Here is a 23,861-nt window from a genome sequence, read left to right on the forward strand (position 1 = left end):
CCTAATCAAGAACATGCATACACAGTGCCCTTCCGTGAGGTAAATACGTGGATTTAGAACCCAAGAAGCTATTGTATAGGTAGGTGGCTTCACTATAACTGTTTAGAAACATCTGCAGTTTTGCTCAGTTAGCCCACACTCCACTATTAGCATAACTAAGCTTTTACTGTGCTAAGCCACAGAAATTCTGCAGTTCTTTGTTATAGCAGCAATTTCCCCTAATTAATAAACCCTCTGTTATTTCTTATAGGAGAAGGTAAAAATACTATAGAAATTTCACTGAGTGTTTAGACTGAATATCAAGAATTCTCATGACAAGGTAGATAAATATTTCGGTCTATGGCAGAATCACACTGAATTTGATGCTGAGAAAACCTCATGGTGCAACAGAAGTGAGAATCTACAGTCCTCAGCTGGTTGCCAGCTGAATCATCTCTCGAATGAATTCTGAATTCACTGAAGTATTTATGATTCAGAAAAAGAGCTGTTTAGCTAGGTTTGGAGAAATATCGTAAAGCATCTATATTCAAGTTGTCAACTTTTCAAAACAGTTCTGGGCTGAGTCAGTGAGAAAGCAAAAATGAAGGGATGTAGGTTCAGTTAAAACTTCTTTTTCACTTATTCACAAACAAGTACGCTCTTCAGTCCAAATGGATAAACACACACCCAGTACATCTGGGCAGTTTCCCCTTGAAATTCCGTGTAGAGAGAACATGGTTCTCATAGAGCTTACTGTACCTTTCAACTTCCTTGACTTTTCTGAAAACTATTCACTGCTGTTGTTTTTAACCACTGCCCATGGCTTGATTCTCAAATATAACAAAGAAAGTTAGATTTGACACTTGCTAATCCCAGTTTTCACAAAGGCAGGAAAAAACCAACAATGCCGAATATTTTTTAATTCAAATAAGTTATGTGAGGCTTTTAAAAGGGATAATTACTAAATAAGTTGGTTGCAAAGAATACGAAATAAAATTAATTGCTTTAAATTTCCCCTCTTTAATAATTAAACTCAAGTCCATAAATGTAGTATTAGTGCCAAATGCAAGAAAGTTTCGTGGGATGTGACAGCCTGGGGTTTTCAGCATTGTTTTAATACACAAGTGTGCTATGCAGTACTTAAGGAAAAATCAAAAGACGTCAGCATTAAAAGAAAGCCTCTTTCTTTGTACAGGGCACTGCCAACTTCTAACAGAGCCTCTGCCACAACGCAAGGACACAACCACCTGGACAAAATGCTAAGAGCCACAGCAACAGTGGCTTGTCTCAATCCTGAGCTAACTTGACGTGCTTCCAATATAAACGAGCATGACACAAAAGTCAACTTTTGATAAGGAGCTCAAAGACAAAGAGGCACTGAGCACCTAGCATGGTGCTGAACACGGTTTCCTCTTAGTACAGCTGACCCTTGAACAATGCAGGGGTTAGGGGGGCCAACTCTCCAGGAGGTTGAAAATCCGCATACAACTCAGAGTCAGCCAGCCCTCTCTACCCGCAGTGCCTCCACGACTGTGGATTCAGCCGACCTCGAATCGTGCGGTACTGCAGTATCTACTACTGTGGGGAACTGCCACATGTGAGTGGACTCTTCATTTGAAACCCACGTTGTTCAAGGGTCAAGTCTACATGTTTGCTAAATGATGGATTTAAGACATAAATAAAAACTGGCCCATGTGACTGGCTTAACTGGTGTGTTTATGCCCTCATCATGTTCCAAAAGAAATTAAGGCAACTAAAAAACATGCATAAAATATGACAAAGATGAACTGAGAATAAATAAGGATAGTTGTAACAAGGTAGGTGAATAAGATGGAGCTGGTAAGCATGGATTTGACAACTTCATCTTTACTGTGTAAGATTTTAAAAGTGCACATTATGTTTCTAATGAAAAACCATGTCATTTAATTTGTCACATTTGGTTTTCTAAAAGTATTCAGAATAAAAAGGAAACAGGATTCTTCCCTAATGAGGGGGTCTGGGAACTAAAAATTCATGTTTTGGTTCAAGAAAACATCTTTAGCTCCAGAAATCATTGTTTGGGATCAAAAAAAAACAGGAGAGAAGACAGTGCAGAGCCAGACTCAAGATCAGTGAAGTCTGGGGGGAGGCAGAGAACATGTGTTCACACTGACCTGAGCTGGGGGGAGGGGGCAGTAATAAGCAAAAGTGTGTCTGAGAGGCTGAGAGAGGAATTATGGAACCAAATGAACAAAACCCACGAGAGGGAGGGAGGGATGTATGTATGTATGTATGTGTGTATGTGTTTTTTATTTTTAAATCTTTTTTGGGGGGATGAAAAAATGATTCTTTAAAAAAAATTTTTAACACCTTTACAATGGCATAATTCCTGTAAACTGCGCATATTTCAAAGCTACAGTTTGATGGATTCTGACAGACCTATACAATGTCTATGTTTAAAACAAACAACAAGAAATAACAACAGGAAGCAGAAGCAGAAACCACTGTATCTCGGGCACCCCGAGGGGTCACTCACCTATCGCTTGAGCTAAGGCTATGACAACCTCCTGGCAAGTTGTGACTTCGGTGACCCCACAAACAATCCTCTGAACTCCGTCCACCCATACTTTAAGCTCCATGGTGCCCCAGCCAGTCACCCAAGGGCCCTGAGACTGCTCATCAAGGCGTCAGGTCATGTCTCTGGCCATGGAAACACGGAAAAGGCAGAGTCTGCGTAGTCAGCTAAAAAGAGGAAAAAACATTTTTAATAAAACAAATCTTAACATTTCTTCTCGTAAGTAAATATCACCAACACGAGTTGCAATATATCATAATCCCACCACCATTAACGACCACGGGCTTGCTTGTTCACAGGACTGAACTTAGCAGCGTGAATGCATTATAGCCACCGCTCCTGACATCTCACAGTTCTACCACTTTCATAGTCAGAATTTTAATCGTAAAGTCACTCTCCATCAACTAACAAAGGCTTACTTACTTGATCAAATCCATTGCTCAACATATAAACTGTTTCTTTTTAAAATTATCTCATTAGGATAATTTCTGAGGTTAAAAAAAGTTTTATTTTGGTAATTTTAGGAATCATAAATAATTGAATCAGTTTCCACAGCCTTGTCAGATTCTGTAAAGGTTTCTTCCTTTTTTGAGGAGGAGGTAATTAGGGTTTTTTTATTTTTAATTTTTTTAATGGAGGTACTGGGGATTGAACCCAGGACCTTGTACATGCTAAGCATGCGCTCTACCTCTGAGCTATACCCTCCCCTCAATAAAGGCTTCTTTCTAACGCCACACATTCCTTTGTTCCATGTGTCCCTTGCTTCCCTCTCTCTGCCAGGGAACTGAGAACGTCGTCTCCACCACTGAAACTCCAACATCAAGTGCAGTGTAAGGCACAGGTGTGCAGAAAATATTAGCTGAAGGACATCAATTCCTTTGTTGTATGACAGCTTCCTGTGTATGAATTGCTTGTCCTTTTTCCACTTATTTAACTGGAATCTGATAATTTCTTTAAATTTAAGAGCTATTCTAATAACATAAATCTTAACCCTTTATTATTCCTTGCTGTGCTTCCCCACTGTTTGATATTTCGTTTAGCTGCATTATAAATGAAGCAGAAAATTTCACATTCTCATATGGTCAAACCAAATGCCTCAACTTCTTCTACTGACTAGCATGTTATTATTAACCTACAAATAATCAATTACACACAATTCTTTTTCCTGTGGGCTTTTAAAATCTCAACTCTTTCTATGTTATATCTTTAATCAATCTATGATTTGTTTTTCCACTGTCCCGTGATCTTCCTGTGTCTTTGCTGATTTTTTTGAATGTTAAAGTTTATGGGATGTAATAAACATTGAGTTAAGTCAAGAAAACATTTAAATTTGTTTAAAGGTTTACAATGGAACTGGCGTTTCAGGATTAATGACTCATTTAAAAGGTTATTTAAAAATAAGAACTTTTCCTGTAAAGTAGCATTTACTACAAATAGTAACTTAGGCCTTACACATTTTCTTAAAGGACCTAAGACGGTTCTAGGCCACCTGGTCACCTGGGTAGATGAGTCAGAACACATGTGAGGTGACGGAGAATAAACCTAGTTACTTTTTCTAGAGAAGATACAAAAATACTTTTCGTCTTCCTGAAAACAAGGGGAACTGACTGTTAATTTCCTAGTACGCTGCTTCAGCTCTGCCTCCCCTGCAGCCACAGGGTGGTTGCATAAGCTCCCCAGATGCCCAGAAAAAGGGCCATTTGCCTACAACAAGCTGATTCCCATAACTGAGTCCCTCAGTTATGAAGTCCCATTAAATGGTAACATTTCTGGGGAAAAAGCGTTTCTAAGCCAAAGAAACATAAGAAATCCAGTAAATAACGTTGGAAGAATTCTTTTGCAGCTAGACCTCTCTGAGCATTTTATAGGCTGGTGTGCACTCCCAATTTCAAATAAGAGGTTTATGTGCTACTGTCCCCAACCCATTTAGAGAACATTCAAGGAAAGGAAGTTTAAGAGTTCTGGCTTAAAATAAGATTTATTTTCTTCTTTGCTAGGCAACTCTATTAACTAAAAATAGAATATTATTCTTTCTTGGGATAAATTAAGATAAAAAATGGTCAAACATTAATATATTGTGTTAAATTAATACATTAAAGCTAAATTATTTTATTCAAGTAAAACGGTTGGATTGTAAAAACTCAGCTGAATTAAAATTTATTTAATACCCAGTCCCTTATTCTTTATTAAAAGGTATTAAACTTAAGAAATCTAATAAAACATCTCATTAAAAGTCACTCTCCCTCCAAAGACAAAGAAATCTCATTTAAAAGAAACAGGAGGCTCATTTTTAAGTTCCATGAAGGTTTCAGTACACTATCACATATTTTCCTATCTGAATTATCACTGTTTCACCTTGAACTTTTAATCATTAAGTCAACACAAATGAACATAAAACACATGTAGAGCTGTTAAATATTACAGAGTGTAGTAATGTTGTGGGAAAACACTCAGTATAAATAATACTGCTTAGTTAATATAAACTTGCAGGGTATTTATCCTCTTGATCAGAGACTTCCTACCATGGCTCATAACAGAGAAGACCACCATCTGCGTTTTTCAACACCACTGATACCTTCAAACTTGAATTCTTAAGGAGGGTAGGAGATGCCTTAATGGATCAGATCAATGAACCACATGGTCCAAAACTTTACTCTAGGAGGGCGACATTTTTAGTTTCAGGTTTCAGTCAAGTTTGGGGTGGTACTGACAATCACCCCCAGCTTCCCTCAAAGTCATGGTTATTCTTGAGAGTCATTTGAGGAATCTCTCTTCCCAGGAAAGGCCCCTAGTACTTTCTTCTAGAAGCTACAACCCTGTTCTTTTCTTCATACTCTCCGAGTCCAACTCCTAAGCTCTGCCCCCAGCCCCAGGACTAGACTAGAGGGGAAAACGAAGGCCTACACTGCAGGTGCGTGTGGTAGACTGGTCATCATTGGAACCAAGGACTCAGCAAGCAGAAGGGCTCTGGCATCTCAGCTGGAATCTGGAACACATTCTTCCATGGAAACAGTGATGTAGGTAGAAGTCTTAAGGTATTAAGGTAGCTCAGTCGTTGTTTTCATTGTGAGGTTTCTATGTTCAAACCACTCTTGTATAAATAACTTTTATAATGAAGAACTAGGTTTATTCAGTAACTTGCTACTGGGGAACAAATGTTCTTTTAGCCAAGAACCACTTACTATCTTAAAAGTCTGTTGGACTCATGTACCTATGGTCAATTAATCTATGACAAAGGAGGTAAAAATATACAATGGAGAAGACAGTCTCTTCAACAGGTGGTACTGGGAAAGCTGGATGGCTACATGTAAATCAGTGAAATTAGAACACCCCACACATCATATACAAAAGTAAACTCAAATGGCTTAAAGACCTAAATATAAGACATGATACCATAAAACTGAAAGAGAACATAGGCAAAACATCCTCTGACGTAAATCATAGCAGCATTTTCCTAGATCTGGCTCCCAAGGCAAAAGAAACGGAAGGAAAAATAAACAAATGGGACCTAATGGAAGTTAAAAGCTTTTGCACAGCAAAGGAAATCATCAACGAAGCAAAAAGACAAACTATGGAATGGGAGAAAATACTTGCAAACAATGCAACTGACAAGGGGTTAATTTCCAAAACATACAGACAGCTCACACAGCTCAATATCAAAAAAACAAACAACAAAACAACTCACTCAAAAAATGGGCAGAAGACCTAAATAGACAATTTTCCAAAGAAGACATACAGATGGCCAACAGGCACATGAAAAGATGCTCAACACTGCTAATTACTAGAGAAATGCAAATCAAAACCACAGTGGGGTATCACCTCACACTGGTCAGAATGGCCATCATCATAGTCTACAGATAACAAATGCTGGAGCAGGTGTGGAAAAAGGGAACCCTCTTACACTGTTGGTGGGGATGTAAATTGGTGCAGCCATTATGAAGAACCCGTATGGAGCTTCCTTATAAAACTAAAAATAGAGTTACTGTATTATCTGGCTATCTCACTCCTGGGTACATATCTGGAAAATACAAAAACTCTAATTCAGTTAGATAAATGCACCCTGATCTCTTCTGCAGCACTGTTTACAACAGCTAAGACACGGAACAACCCAAGTGTCCATTAACAGAAAATGGCTTAAGAAGATGTGTGTGTGTGTACATACAGACAAATAATGGAATATTACTCAGCCATAAAAATAAAACATTACCATTGCAGCAACACAGATGAACCAAGAACTTATCCTACTAAGTGTAGTAAGTCAGACAGAGAAAGACAAATACTATGTGATATCATTTATATGTGGAATCTAAAAAAAATAATACAAATGAATCTATACACAAAACAGAAATAGACCCATGGACATAGAAAACAATCTTATGGTTACCAAAGAGGGGAGAGAGGGACAAATTTGGAGTATGGGGTAAACAGATAAAAACTATTACACATAAAATGAATAAGCAACAAGATTTACTGTACAGCACAGGAAATTATATTAAATATCTTTTAACAGCCTATAATAGACTAAAATCTGAATAACAATAACAGAATCACTTTGCTGTATACCTGAAACTAACACAATATTGTAAATCAATTACATTTTAATTCAAAAAAGTCTACTGGAATCAAGCCCTGCATTTGTGGGGACATATTTCCCCAAGACTGGTGCTTTAATAAAGCAATTGCAGTCATTCCTCACCATTCGTGGATTCCTTACTTGTGAATGCACCCACTCACCAAAATTTACTTGTAACCCCAAAATCAACACTTGTGGCACTTTCATGGTCATTCACAGACATAATAAAGTGATGAAAAACTGGAGTTGCCTGACCCACGTGGTCCCAGCTGAGGCTGGACAAAAGCAGTGCTCTGTCTTGTTTCAGCTTTCATTTTGTCAACAGGTGTCCTTTTCTCTGTCTATTTAGTGCCATGTTTTTGCATTTTTGAAGTTTTTTGTGTGGATTTCACTGTTTAAAGTGGCCCCAAGCATTGTGCTAAAGTGCTATCTAGGGTTCCTAAGCGCAAGGAGGCTGCGATGTGACTTATGGAGAAGAATATGTGTTGTTAGATAAGCTTTGTTCGGGCATGAGTTACAGGGCTGTTGGCTGTGAATTCAATCTTAGAGAATCAACAGTATATATTAATAAAGCGTCTTTAAATAGAAAAACACATAAAACAAGATGATACACTGATCAGTTGATGAAACTGTTATGACCAAAGGCTCTTGCAAATAATGAAAATTGACTGCATAACTTTAAATGTTATAACTTCCTTTGGATGGCAACCATCAAGCAGCTGAGCAAATTCGTTTATTCCCTGAACAGGACACACAAGCATACAGGTGGCTTATTGACAATTTTAACATTTTCTTCACTGTTGGTTTTGCTCAAGATCTGAGGTTACTGCATGTTAAAGAGTTCTTTGTAAAAACAGGATACAGATTAACTGAATAATAAGCAAATCTTCACCGTCAGGCTAGTTACTTTAATTAAATCAAATACTGATGCTAGCCGCCAGTTCTTTTAGCATCACAAAGAGATTCAGCACAATGAACGTGATATATTCTGAATAACACTTAGTAGAATCACCAATAATCAGATACTAATGTTCTCCTTTGTATAGAAAACTGGTAAAAAAAAATACTAAAGGGAGTTTGTAATAATTATCTCATCCTAAAATGAATTTGATGGGTGAATTAAATGAAGTTATGTAGAACAACTGTTACCAACTAAAAAGGTATTAACTTTTTAAATGTTCAAGTGATGACCAAGGTAAGGAAAGAAGTGTCTCTGGGTACCTGCTACCTGGAGAAATGGGAAAGGAACTGAAGAGGGGAAAAACAGCCTGGAAAACGAAGCAGGACGAAGCACAACATGAGAGGAGGAGGAGGAGGAGAGAGAGAGTGAAAACACTTAAGGAAAAAGGGAGGGATGAGAAAACAGACTTTGGTAGGTACAGGTAACAGTTTCTAGGACCCTGCCTCGGATGCCAGTCATCCTTCCCCTGAACTGCAACATTCAGATGATGCCTGTGTCTGGCCCTCGTGTTCTGTATTTTGGAAACTCAGTTACATGTAAGCTGTTTTTAGCAAACCCATTATTTTGCTATAACGCAGTTCTGCAAATGGTGTCACAGAAAGTGGGTTGTTATAAAAAGGTTCCCAATGTCAACAGTGGTGTTAAGGAAGATGACCTTAGTAATATAAATAAGCGGCTCCCAAAATGAAATCTTGAGAACAGCAGTCCTGTGAGATGCACCACGGGGAGTAAAGCTCCCCAGCCCAACAGTTTCGGGAAACGTTTCATAACACGTCTTCTCTGGGAGGCAATGCGCAGTAAGATAAAGGTTCTGCACCCTAGGGAGGAGAAGATGGTCAGGCTTTATTAAACTGACTCAGTGACTTAGCATGGGGGGTGGAGGAGTGGAAAGGGGGCACAATGTCTATAAAATATCTGTACTTTATACTATAGGATACAAACTACTAACTTTTAGAAAATATGCTTATATATAAAAATGAGATTCCTGCCAGCCCTTTACTGTATCTTCATTGAAGCACCTAGAAGTGGTGATGGATGTACTGCTTGCAGTTTTACTTGTAGAAACAATAAACAACAAGTGAGAAAGTTTAATAGAACCCTAGTTTTGCTCTTTCTCTTACATGAGAAGTCCTCACTGCCATGATAAAGCCTGCTCTTCTAAAGACGGGTTTTATATTTTTCTTTTTAGAGACCTAAGTCATAGGATTTTCTTTAATAGTATGTTTTTAAAAGTTCACAATGCTAAGCATATCTGCATTTTAATGATTAAATCCAATCAAGCCATGCTCTTTCCTGTATTACTCACCATCCTCAGGTCACGGCACTCACACACACAGAGCAATCTAACGTTTCCCAAATCTTACACGTGCAAGTGGCCGCTCCACAACCACGGCCAGGGCTGGCTGAGAACTTACCACCCGCCAAGCTCGGAGCAGCATGCACGGTGCAAGTTCCGTGAGTCAGGTATCATCGGCCTCATTTTAAACGTGAGAAAAGTGAGTCTCAGAAAGCGTAGGTAACTAGCTCTCCCAAGATCATGAACCTAATAACTTAGGGACATATATATTCAAAACTGGGGTGAACAAAGAAGCTAAGAAGTGAATAAGGGAGGCCAAAAAAGATTGAACAGATGCACTCTGGTACTTTCACTGTAAACCAAATCCTTCTAATGAAAGCATGTCTTTGTTACTGAATCGAGCCACAACAAGAGTAATAAACAGCTAACACTGATTGAACTCTTCCAATGTGACAGATGGAAAAGTTAACTGTATATCTCCATCTATATAATTTTATTTAATCTTTTCAACACTCATCTACAGCTCTACATGACATGAATTATTATGGAACAGCTGAGGAAACCGAGGCACAGAGACATCAGTAACTCATCCAGCCAGCAAGCAGCAGATCCAAATCTAATCATGCTCCTACCTACTGAAAAGTTACTCATACTTAGGAAATAAAGTTACCGGTTAAGTCAGCCAAGACATCTGTAATCATCAGTCGTGGCTCCGTCACATCAGATGTGACCACGGGGACTAAAAATTCCAACACCACTAAACTGAATGATACACTTGGCTGAATTATTGCCACAGAACTGAGAAGTGAGGAGCTGATATTCAACAGTCCCACCAGAATCAGAAAGGAATGATCCCCGAGGGTCCTGCCGGAAGCTGCCCCTGCCAGGCCCCCCTGTCTCAGTAAAGCAGAAGTAGAGCTTGGGTCTGAATCCAAATGTTATCAGGCTTCCAAAGTCTGTGTCCCTTCCACTAGAAAAAGCTGTCCACAAGGCAGAATCATTTTCCTTCTCCCTACCGGAATAGATACTGGCTACTTCATTGGTGGTTTTTATCCATCTGCGTGGCATCAATTATAGTTTCCAATCAGGTATGAGGAATTCTATTTCCTGAATTGAGTATTTATGACATTCTGCAATGAAACCCACTGTTGCACATAATAAGAGATAAAAATAAATTTATTTTTCATCTACAGACTTCTCACTCATGATACCATAAATATTGAGCCCATCAGTTCTGACACACAAGCCCATTTTTACAGTGACAATGAATTGAGTGTGCAGACTTTTCAACAAAACATCGTTTTGATCAGCGGCTACAATGGTGACTTTAAATAGCCAAACTTTATGTATCAAACATGCTCCTTTGCAGGTATGTATTTCTAAGCAATATTAGTATTTTAATATTTCAAAGCCAAAATAAAATAACTCGGGGAGGAAATAGTAATGTATAAATATATAAAATTAAGGAAAAAGTGAGTGCCTGATTCCTGGGTCAAAGTGGTTGTCAGACTATAAAACTTTCTACTAACTTCAATTCTAAGACTTAATTAACACAGTATATAAAGTAGAACAGCTGGTCTTCCTTAAATACAATTTGGTTCCACACTCCTGCTCAGAATCCTCCGATGGCTCTCCCCTGCCACCAGAATTGGCTTACGATGAGGGCTACAGAGGCGTTGGTGGCCTTGAACTACACTGAATTGTTCGTTTCTGTGTGTTGGTCTTAGTTCGTTTCCATCACTTCTATGACATCCTTTAGTACCAACCAAGTGGCCCTTGTCTCATGCCACCCATGGCCCCCTGGCCTTTCCATGCCGTCTTGTACTGTGACCAGTGGATAAAAGGATTAAATTCTTTAAGAGTATGGAAGGCAGAAACTATACCTGGCAAAATTAAACATGCCAGCTCTCTAAGAATCTCTGTTAAACTAGAACTATTTCAATTCATAGAAAATAAAAAAAAGTATTCATTCAAACAATCTGGAAAGGCAGTTTTCCTTTACTCTTTAAGACTCAAAAATAATTTTGCTTATTCTATGTATTTCCTGGAGAAAATCTAAGTCAACTAAATAATGAAAGCCCCAGATGGTCTACAACAATAGGTGAGGCTCTGGGTGATAAGCTCAAGGAGACGCATACTTCGGAGATATTGCTTGTTTGGTTCCAGACCAAAAGAAGTGAGCTTCACAAATTATTTGGTTTCCCAGTGCACATAAAAGTTACATTTCTAGTATACTGTAGTCTATTAAGTGTGCAACATTATGTCTAAAAAAGCAATGTATATATCTTAATTAAAAAATACTTTATTGCTAAAAAATGCTAACCACCAGTGAGTCCAAGTTTTTCGTAGTAACATTAAAGATCACTGATCACAGATCACCATAATAAACACAGTAATAATGAAAAAATTAGAAATATCGCCAAGAATTACCCAGATCTGACATAAAGGCACAAAGGGAGCAGACGCTGTTGAAAAAATGGTGCGTACAGATTTTCTTGATGCCAGAAACCTAAAATCTGAAAAAACATGCTATCTGGGAAGCGCAATCAAACAAGGTATGCCCGTAACAGGTATCTTCCATGTAGTAAAATTCTAATAGAGAATTTAATTATTCAGTGTAATGAAACAAATAATGCTATTCCATAATGCTCTACACTTTATTCCTCACATTGTGTTAGGTGTCACTCTCTTTAAAGATATGCAGTGTGCTGCTCTGCATCTAAGTTGGGGAAGTTTTAGGCTGCAAACAATCTAGGTTACTTTATGGGCATTCAGTATTATTGGAGGAGACAGATGCTAATTTTGAGAAGTACACTGTGAAATTTCAGGGCAAAGGATCTGATGATATTTATCCTAGGTATTGTCAGTGATACTGACTAAAGTGGTTCTCCGCGGGACAGTATTCTATTCAGAAAATCAAAAAGCCCCCGTCCTTTACTGAAACTGCAGCATCAAGGTGAAGGTGGCTGGGGGACTGGAGATGGCAGACGGACTGAGTGGGGGAAGCCACACACCTCACCTAGAGCACATGAACGGGGATAAATGGCCCCGCTGCAGGGTGCGCACCTAAAGCAAAGGATTGTTTAAGACCCCAGTACACTTTCCAAATTAAACTGCTTGTTCAAGGGCGAAAAGCCCCCAGTTTTTGTTATGTTCAAGTCAATTTATTTGCATTTCATTAGTATATCTGATTTCCACCATGTGTTTCTATTCCATCAAGTGCTACATTTTCAGAGCAGAGAGCAAAGCGCAAAGCACTGCTAATCCAGCAGTTACCCTGGTGAAAGTGACCTGCAGAAGCATCACCCCACGGAATGAAATGGATCAAAAATGCGGCCGAGTATTACTCCGGCGGTCACTCAGAGCCCCTCCCTGCCTCAGTGAGGTGCAAAGTGGGAGCAAAGCAGCAGCGAGGTAATAAGTCACCATTCAGACAGAAGGGGGCCGTGGGAATGATATTGGTATAGTGCACGTGCCTAGCAGCTGAGAAAAGCAGATTTTAAAACAAACATCTTAATTCAAGTATAACATACTACAGAAAAATTCAGAAATTTTAAGAGTGATGAATTTTCACAAAGCACACACACTCGTCTAATCACTTCCAAGATCAAGAACTCGGCTCCTAGTCCCGACGCCTCCCTGAAAGGCAACCAGTATTCTGACCTCTATCATCACAGACTAGTTTTGCTTGCTTTTGGATTTTGTGTAAATGGACTACAGCATACGAAGTGGTGCCCGGTTTCTTTGGTAGCAGGATGTTTGCTGAGCTTCATCCGTCAATGTTCGCGCTTTGTTCTCTCTCACTGCAGGAGGGATTCCCCATTGCAGAAATATACCACAATGTGTTGATCTGTCTACGGTTGATGGACAGCATGGTTGTTTCCAGTTTTTGGCTTTTACAAATTACGCTGCTTTGAACACTCGTAGCTTGGAGTGGGATTGCTGCCCTCTGCGGTTGTCTGCCAACTGATCCCTCTGCCTTCCCTCCTGTCTCCCCCCTTGTACATCGGTTTTATACATTATTGCTGCAGAAAATCTTTCTTAAATACAAATTTGATTCCACACTCCTACTCAGAATTCTCCGATGGCTCCCCACTGCCCTCAGGGTAAAATCACAACCTCCCCTTGATCACCCTGCAGCTCTCTCAGCTCCCCACAACCCTTCTGCCAAGGCACTCTGGTTCTTCGAATCTATCATTCACTCAAGGATCTTTGCCCTGTGTATGCTGCTTGCTCTTCTTCCTTGGAAAAGGCTTCTGATTCTTGCATATCCTTCAAACTCACTTTAATCTCCTTCCAGGCATCCTCCCCCAGTCTTTCAGCTCCTGTTTTGATCTAGTGGTGGCCACTCTCTCCTGTGCTTGTGTTTTGGTCTTACCATGGCAACCGTGAAGGGCTTATCTGCTTAACTCCTCTGATTCTCATTCCACCTCCTAAGCCCTCCAGCCCAGTGGCTGACACACAGTGGGTGCACTGTATGTGTTTGTTGATTAACACACATGCAAGCTGCGCACGACAGGAACTGCAGTTTACATTTAACTGGGGGGAGAAAGCACACTACTAATGGGAAAGTGACAGTGGGAACCTAGAGGTGACAAAATTGGCATTCACGTATTTGAAGCCCAGTAAAGCCCTGCGGTATTGACTTAGACTCCTGGAAAAAATGTTAAATCTTACCATTAATGACGCTACTGTGAATATTACACCCCATTGTAAAATTCGTTAATATATCCCAAGGCAATACCTAGAGAAGGACTACTTTTGTTTGAATGTGCAATTTGTGGTTTCCATGTGATCTTAAAATAAAACATTTAACTGAAATAATTTTAGGGATTTAATTTTTAAATACTTAGTGAAAGGAAATGGGCAAGTGAATCATACTTAGGAAAGAGAGAAAAATAACTGCAAAAAATAAAGTCCAAGTTTGTTCAGAAATGGGAAAAAAATTCAGTGTAGTATCACATTCTCCTGACACAGCTCTTTCTCAACAGCTTATCACTTAAGCAAAGCTTTTCCCTCTCTAAAAACAGATTAATCAAAATAGGTCAAATGTCACCAGGGAGGGAGAAACACATGCTCCACCCTACAAAGTGAGAGAGTTTAATACCAAGAATGTAAAGAATCTAATGAAATCAAACCAAAGGAATTGATGAGAGTAAACAGCATAGACGTCTCAAGCCATCTTCAGATTCCGGTTTATAAATTACCTATCTGAGTAACTTGTCTCAGATTTTGAAGATAAATAGACCCACAGATTGACTGTGGTTAATATCCTCCCCCATTTCATAACTTGGGATTATACAGAGTGAACACAACATATGGTCTTTTCCCAACTGTTCCTTCAAATAATGTCATTTGTTTTCTCAGTCAACAAGTTCTTAAGCTATGTTTAGCTTCTTCCGGTGGGGAAAAGATAAACAAACCTTTCCTGATTTACAATTACATTCTTTCAGGCTAGAATTAAACAAACATATGCCTCATTTCATTTTTAACACCAGACTCTAAGGGTTCCAAAACATTCACAATAACTCGTCATTCATTGTTTTAGTACAATTCTGCCATAAATGAAAAGTTAACTAAGTTTTGGATATCTTGAGTCTGTAAGATCAATAAATATTTCTGTACAGCGTCAGTAAAATTAGAAATTTGCATCTAAAACTGAGAAGACAGATCCAACACTTCAAAGTGTCAGAGAGGTGACATAAAGCTATAAAATTCACTCAAGTGTACTCCAATTATGCCCTTAAATAGTATCTCTTTAGCATTATTGTACAAATTTATATCAAGCTATCCTGTTTCCATTTTAAGACTAATCTAGACTTGCAATTACATCTTTTAATGTATGTATTCACACGTGTATATATTTATGTATATGAATGTGTGTGTCTGTATCACATATCATGTATACACATACACACAAGCACACACAAACACACATTCATTCTCTCTCGCTCTCTGCTCAACTATAGTTTAAAATAGAAATCAGGGTTCTCCCCCTTCTTCGTAACTGTTAATCTTGTGAACATACTGCATGTTCATTAATGAATGAATTACCCAATGGATAACTGCTCAAGTTATATAACCACCCAATATCAAAGCCAGGAGGCTTATGCATTTCTGACTGCCTAAATTTCCACAAATCCACAGTAATATTAATTCAACTGATTTCCCAAAGGAGCAAAATAGTACAGATCTCTAAGGAACAAATTCAATAATGAAATCCTCTAAAAGCTGTATATATGAAAACTAACGTAAGCAAACCCATGGCTTGTGTTCAATGTGGTGGATAACAACATATTTAGGGGAGGAGGGAGATCAAATAAATTACTTAAATTTCAGACTATGGGACAAAACCACACAGAGTAAAACTATGCAAATCGTGGTCTAACGAAATAAAACATGCATGTTAGTTCTGTATAAATGTATTCAGTCCTCAGGAAACAATACAAAGTCAAAGTCCAATAAAGAGTCAGCAGTGACCTCATTAGTAAAATGGGAACCAAGGACTCAAAGCCTAAGGAATTTACCGCTAAGGATGCAGGGCGAGGAGAGAAGCATCACAGAGCTTTCAGCACTGTCACCTGGGATGAAGGTTTCACCGTCAAGAGGAATCTATAGCCAGTCAACTGAAACACTAGCAGAAGTTAAACTTGGACCCTTTTTAGAAGTTTTTCCACTGCTCAAAATTTACCTGGTAATGGCAGAATGACTACGAGTATGAAGTTGCCAATTATTTTTTAATCCAAATCCAAGGAACCAATCATTTGCACTTAGCTATTGAATCAAAAACCTTACGTGAAGGAGATAAACAACGTCCTGATTTCCTTTTTTAAAATCAAGAATACTAATATGTTTAAAGTTATTATTCAACAACAACTAAAAAGGCCATTGTTTGAATGAATCCAATACTCAAATTTGTGGACAGAATGATCAAAGTCAAGAAAATAAAATTACAATTTAGCTTTAAATACACAGTGTGATTCACAGGCTCTGTGTTAATCACCAGGGTCAGACATTCAACAACACATGACTATATAGGGGAAAAAACACAAATAGCAAATATTCTTTTTCTTTCTATAGTTATTTATTAAATCTAGGCAAATCAGTTGATTTATCTAAATTAAGCCAACAGTTATAACCTTTTATCTAAACAAATCCATTCAAGAACTAAATAACAAGTAAAAGCCAAAGTCATTTTTTTAACTCTCATGCCACAGAGAGATACCTTCAAAGGTAACAGGCTAAGAGCATTGACGTGAAAATCATCATTGGAAAAATCAGTGGGAGATGACATTAAAATCATCAGTTACCAGTGCTGTTACAGGCCATGAGGTTTTACATTATGGGCTTTAAGTTACAGTGTGAGAATAATTACAATTCCGAGACATCACTTCTGTTTTTTACCTTGGAAAATTCAGACAGTGTTGATAAGTGTTAGGTAATTTATAAAGTTAGGCAAAGCAGTTACCACTATGATTTTGTGACATTCCCTCCTACCACCAAAAACAAAACAAAACAAAACTCTAAAACAGCTGGTTAACTGATCTGTACAAGAGTTAAAAGAAATAAGTAAAGAACTCAGGTCTCTAATCTTCAGTCCTCTAACGCCCAGCCCCAACAGGAGTCTGCCATAAACCTCTAGCCAGTCAGACCCCGTCATCTCCTCAGACTAATCCCAAGGGCGCTATGAGCAGCAGACGAACAAAGAGGCCACTTTACACCTGCCTGAGCAGAACCAAGGCATGGAGATTGTCCTCTCTACTTAGCAAGGCTAATCCTTCTGGAAATGCTGTGTAAGTCCCCTTCTTCACCTTTTGAGCCTGACCCTGAGCAGTTCATTCAGCTTCACTCAATTTCACGAGAGGAGGAGCCTCACAGGAACCCCCGGCCTTGGATGGTGTTCCCAGCTCAGTCACGAGGAAGGCCCGTGATGTCCTTTCCAGTCCTGTGATTCTTGCCTCACCTTATGAGTGCCGTTAAAGTAGCTTTTAAAAGAAAAGACAACTCAAAAGCAAACTTTAAGCATATAAACATTCTCTAGGGGAAAAAAAAAGTCCTCCAATTGTGAAGAAAGAATATGCATCTGTGAACATTCCACAAACCTCCAAGTTAGAAAGACTGACAGAGACTTGAGTGATAGGAAGGATTTGTCTTTGAAAACAAAGCAGTAATTTATCAGGCCAATAAATTCATTGTGAAGACGCTGAAGTCAAATTAAATAAAACCAACAAGAGACAAAGCAATGTCCTAGTTTTCTGCACTGGGAGCTGAGGCTTCACTGAGCACTAATTATATCTGGTTGGAAATGAAGCAAATTAAACATGTTCCCTTATAAATGGTTTTTTTTTTTAAACAAGAACGTTTTAAAGAACAAAGTATTTTGAATTATTTTCCCAAATTAATCTTGGGAATTAAAGTGTAGGTTATACAAGTAATTTTTTTTTTCCTAACGTGCCCTGGGTAACAATGACGAAAGTGTCGGTTGAAGATACACTTAAAAGCCAAATACCTAGTTCTGTAGTTTTGGTCTTTCCAACATGCCTCAGAAGCTGGGGTTCTAAACACAAAGTACAAAAACACGTAAGTAATTATGCAGGATCTGGGGTCCTCATAATTGAATGAGAATGTAAAATACTTTCGGGAAACTGTCCAAACCATGTATTTTAGCTTGTTTGTCTTTGCGGTCTTCAATGCATTTTTTTTTTTTTTAACTTCTAGTCAATAAAAATTCAAGTTACCAATCTTCTGGGCTATACTGCATACCAGTTTCACAGTCATGTTAGCTCTTTTAAAACAAAAGCATAATTAATTAGTAATTAGTACATATATGTAAACTAAAAAATGTGCAGTATTCTGTATATATGTATTTACAAATGATATAATGTGTATGTGCAGTCGAACTGTAATAATTCTACCTAATAAAACTGAAAAAGGAAAAAAGAATCCCTTACACTAAAAAAAGTTATTCAAAATAGCATATATATAAACTTTCCATAAAATAATAAATATTAAAATAAGTATCAAGTTTCCAATAATAGCTGAACTTAAATTTTTGCTAAATAATTTTCTATTTATTCCTCAGTTACAATTTTCCACTTCAGAAAACAGAAGTTGTGGTCAAAAGGTTTGAGATAGTCTATAAACTGAGTCACAGCTTCCCCCCTGACATGCACATAGAGGTATATGCTCCACAAAGAATATTTTGGCTGTTTCTGGCACTACTGATCTAAAAACTCATTATGCCGGTTGTTTCTAACTCTTGTCAAAATGTGGGCACAGAAGCAAGAAGAAAGAAACACCATGGAAACCACGGAAACCTTTTAAACAAAATACCCAACATCACCCAAGCTCAATGTAGATTACAAATCAGCACCAGCTTCCTGCGCGTTCCGCTCTTGTCCACATTAAATTAATCTGAGAGGTCAAAATGGTTTCTCGCCGTTGTTTCCTATTTCTCCTTGCTGCCTATTCAAAGAAGGTAATTTAACAAACTCTGAGGAAAACAGTGCTGGGCCACGCTGAGCCCCGTGTCTCCTTACGAGGCTGCTGTGCTTTGTGGCACTTCAGAGCTCACCGAAGCACAGATGTGGCATCTCCAGGCTCAAGTGCTTCTCTTCTTTTTGTTCCCGGATGGTCTCCCATCTGCTGGACCACAGGAGCTGTTTAGCAGCAGTTACATGCGTCTGAAAGGGTATGGACCTCTAGCACTGGAAAGGATCCAGAGATCACCTAGGTCAGGGATCCCCCCGTTGTTTCCCAGCCCCCACAGGACAGCGACAGGACCCAGCTTCCGTGCACAGTGGCCGACGGCTGGGGCGGGGGGTGAGAGGAGATGTGACCATGGGCAGGAGGACACAGCCCTGTGCCCTGCCTCGGGTGTCTCTCATTCTCACTACTTCAAAAACGAAAACTTTTAAGTGGAAGTGATCAAACAAATAGTCTTAGAAGAGTATTCACTGCTCTTTTCTGACAGGCCAGGTCCTTCAGCATTTACTGCCCATATTTTAAAATAAAGGAACTCTGCAAAACCTCCTGATTAAAACGCCAAGGGGAAAGGGAAGGGGAAGCAAATAAAGGTGAGATACGATCCAAATACAGCAAAATTATTTGTCTTTTCTACACAATGCACCCCACTAAAATTTGTGATGTTGAATTAAGAATTGCTTTAAAATCCATCTAACTGAAAAATACCATATAGCAGATTCACCAATAAAATGAAGAGTTTGTTGTAGCCTGCTTTTACTTTTACAGGTACTTTCTATTTGTTGGCAAATGTTTGTTTTTAATCTCTATGTGCACTGGTTGCTATGAACTACATCCTATTTTGGAGACTTAGGAAGATCAGTGTTTCCCTATAAACTTTAATGGGCGTTTTGCCAACTGTCCAGTATCACTGATAAAAATTATTAACTCCTAGAGGTAAGGTTAGTGAACTTCTTCTCTAGGCTGTACAAGGCCCCGGCCCCTCCTGCGTGGGCGTGACCGTCAGGCCGGTTTCACTCCTGCTTATTTAAGTTGTGTGGCCTAATGACAGTCTGCCCCATCTCCACAGCTGGCTAAGAATAGTATCACCTGAGCTAGAAGAGGAGCTTATTCACACACTTCACATTTCTTAAAAAAAAAAAAAAGTTCATAGGGGAGGAGAGGAACCAGAAAATTGCAAATACTGAGAAGATGAAAACATAAAGCCATCCACACCTCATTCTTCCAACCCACAGGGCTCACACTGAGTCTCAATAGCAGATATCATGGCAACCTCTTCATCTTAGCTTGTTCTCAGGCAAAATGCATCCAAACACATCCTAGTTCATTTCCTCATTGATCCCTTCATTCCTTTACTTTTAATACACATCTGGGCCTCTATTGCTCAAATCCAAGACCTCTCCTCACTAAAATTAGGATAAAGTCCACATTCCTGCCACTGCCCACACCTCACTCCAGCCCCCTCCTCAATGACACTTCTTTGTAAAGTCGCTGTATCGCCCTGCCCCACCATGTACTGTTTTCTCTGCTTAGAACATCTTCTTCCTTCCTACCCACCTCACCAGGTGAGCCCCAGGGAGCCTGCTGGTCCCTGCTCGAGTGGGTGGTGGTAGCCAGGAGCCACCCACAGATGCCAAGAGCTTCCTCTGTGCCAGGCACACATGCTAACTCAAAATGAAGGACTGAGGGAATGTTGTCATCCCCGTTTTACAAATGAGGATGTGGAAGCTTTGAAAAGTTAATTTTAACTTGGTTCAGTACAGCCAGTACAATACGGAGCTGGGATCTGAAGGGAGTCTGACTCGAGTCCTTGCTGTTAATCTTTACCTGGAGGGTGGCAAGCCCCAGGGACCAGGCAGGTTTGCATACTGAATGCAGAGAAACAGTTTTCACCTACACAAAGAAATATGCTTTAAAAACAAAGAAACAAACAAATTCATGGCCCTTTAAGTTCACTTCTTCCTATTAGGACGAGTAATATTCACTTTCATCTTATGTCTATCATAAAAAAACCAACAGCCCTTCATTTATTGATTTTCCCTAACATAAAAATCTGGATAGTTAATGTCACTTTTCTTGGGAAACCATTTATATTCTGGAAAGTTATAATGTGCTTTATGATGAAAGAGTGTGATATTAACTTACTAAAAGTACATCTTAATTAAAGAATGAATATAGTGGAAAAATATAAAAGGATATGGAAAAGCTCACTGTTCTTGTCATTGGGTGTTATAAAGCCAAAAAATGCTATAAACATTTGTAGTTTTTCTGCTGCAACCTGAAAGATCACAAGTCTTCAATACTTATGTGAGCAGATATCAAATTCTTTGGATCAAAGGAGCTGCAACGTTTTCAGCCTGAGAGCCGAGCCACAGTTTTGCTAAGAATTTGATCTGGCTCATTATGGGGTATCTGGAGTTGAACTGAACTCTTCAGCAACATTTAACGTGCCCTTATTTTTACCTTAGAGGAAAAGTCACGTTTCGAGGATGGCTGAAGTATCTGATATATTTAGTCCCCAACACGTCTGCTTTAAAATAAGATTACACACACAAATTGCTCTCTGCAGTACATCTGTGGATAAGAAGCTCTTTTAACTGATTATGTAATATTTTAGTTTTGGTAGTAAAAGATTCCAGATGTTTACTCTAACAGCTTTTGTAGACACATGGGATTAATGTTAGACACGTAATCACTGGTTTTGGGACAGGGCCAAAGTGTGTATATGTGCTCTTTAATTATGTTGGCACCCCAGGCATTTCAGACATCAACAGAATTTCTCAGCTGATATTCCCATTACTAAGCCCGTTTTAAATAATCACAGAGGGGTACGGAAATTGGCATTACATGTGCTAAGAAAATCTATCAAGTTCCTTTTACTTTTAATAGATTTGGAGGTTTTATGGGTTAAAAAAAACTCTTAGGCTATAAACACAGGTAAATACAATATAAAGACTGCCAGGAAATATTTTCTTCAGAATTCTTTGCTTCACACCAGTGTAGCAATTTCAAAATCTTTTTTTTTGTTGTCGTTATTATTCTCATTTCTAAAAATTCATCTGTCCCCAGGGAACCTTTGACCAAGCCATGAAAATTTCCCATGAATCCTGGAACTTGACTTTGGGATATACTTCCCTATACAAACACAGAGGTTTGTTTTGAATAAACATTCCAAAGTTCCTTACCTAGAGGATTCAGAACAACCTGCTGTGAATCTAAAAGCACACAGACTCAGCAGAACTGGTTCATGTTAATGACTCAAACTTCTCCCATTTCCTTTAAGAAAAATTGCTTAACAACAAACATAATCTTTCCACAGATTTTCCAAGAGACACTTAAAAGTTGTACATGTGAAAATAAATGAGTAAATCATCACAAAAACGGATGAGGTGAGCTAAAAAAAAGTGCTACGGACTGTCTTAGAGTAGAGGAAGGATCTTTCCAGTGAAGCAAACTCAATGGAAAAATTCCTAATCCAGAAGACTTCCAGACATAAAATTTCCAAGCTTCCCAAAGACCGCATTTTAGTCTCCGGCTCTCCTGGGACACGGGAGGTTACCTTCATGTGCCGTAGGCTGCTGTATCATGCACGTAATTTTAAACTGAACACACAGAAACATACATTTTATTAAAATAGCACAGGATGATGAGAAACAAGACACTTTGGTAAATTTATCTGGAACCTACTTATAAGTAAACTACATAGCTCAGTTCAAACCATTTAAGCATTTTTTTCAGATTTCTTGAATTTTTTTTGAGTAAGAAATAGTTTCGTTAATGATGGAATAACTGTAATTGTACAAGTTTAGCTGCTGCTGAAATCTCTACCAAACCCTCTTTTCTGAAGCTCTCCTCCCCCAACTCTGATCACTCACACTCCACTTGACGTATCTTAAGAAGCAGACACTTCTTTTCCATTGTCTCATTTTAAATTGTCTCAGCCAACTGTTTGCCATTTTCACTGCCAATAGTGCAAAACCTTTATTATCTCAGACATTCATAATTTTATAACTGCTATGCCTCTCTGCAATCGACCTGGCACACTGCTACCAAATCCCCTTCCCTTAGCCTGGTTCCAGTTGGGTTTGTGCCTCTATTAAGACAATGACAGAGGTATAACGAAGGGCGGGTAATCCAGCTCAAGAGTATACTGACTTCCAGTGTCTTACTGAGGAAGGATGGGTCCCAAGGGTAACAAAGAGCCAAAATACTCTCTGAGAACCCAAGTAAGTGATACAGTTGAAAAGAAAAAAGAAAAAAACTAACCAAACAGAGCATCCTGGAGTGCTGGCATTTTAAAGGTCTGGCAGTTGGCAAAATCAGAGTTACCCAGAAATCTAGCACCGTACAACTCCCCAAATCTATACCTGAAGTATAGAAATTGTAACACTGGCAAAACATAAACAAGATGTGAAAGAACCCGGCACTGTACAAGGTTTCGTTTCATTTTTGTGCTCAGAGGCAGGGTATCATAAACACCCAAATATCTCAAAAAATGGAAGAGCAAAGTCTGCAAGTCAAGCTACTGGTTGTGAAAGGAAGTTTACTGCATTGTTTTGCCAAGTGCTATATCACTGTAAAGAACCTTCACTTCATCGTGAAAGCAGTGGTAGCCAAGCTGGTCAGCAGTCAGGTATTTACAATGCTTCAGTCTGCCAGCTCTGTGATGACACTGCAGGAGAACTGACCACCTGTCTGTACAGTACGTGTAAGGAAATGCTTTTTGATTCCTAACTTTGTTCTAGATGTTAATCTGGAGTTGCTTTTCTATTAAAATCTAATTCAAAAAAAAAAAAGGAAATTCAAAGATACCTATTTGGTTTACAAAAGAAGTCAAATATTATCTACTAGAATACACTTTTCTACTACATTTCCAGTAATATGGGAAATTTTGTTTCATACCCAGCACCTGAGTAAAAATGCCAATGGCATGAGTAACAGTTTGCAGAGCATCACAGGCTGATAATTCCGTGTATGACAGACAAAAACTCAATACTGGATTACAGAAGAATAG

General features: G+C 38.8%; 1 protein-coding gene across 1 annotated transcript in view; it reads right to left on the reverse strand.

Moving 5' to 3' along the window:
* RASSF8 (Ras association domain family member 8) overlaps nt 1–23,861 on the reverse strand; it is an 88,510-nt gene that overhangs the window by 12,705 nt on the left and 51,944 nt on the right. Inside the window, exon 2 of the mRNA XM_072954271.1 lies at nt 2,495–2,700. Coding sequence (XP_072810372.1) covers nt 2,495–2,597 — 103 coding nt within the window. The 5' untranslated portion in view covers nt 2,598–2,700. The remainder of the gene's footprint in view (nt 1–2,494; nt 2,701–23,861) is intronic.

This window comes from Vicugna pacos, chromosome 34 (genome assembly GCF_048564905.1).
Source record: "Vicugna pacos chromosome 34, VicPac4, whole genome shotgun sequence".
Classification (NCBI taxonomy): Eukaryota; Metazoa; Chordata; class Mammalia; order Artiodactyla; family Camelidae; genus Vicugna; species Vicugna pacos.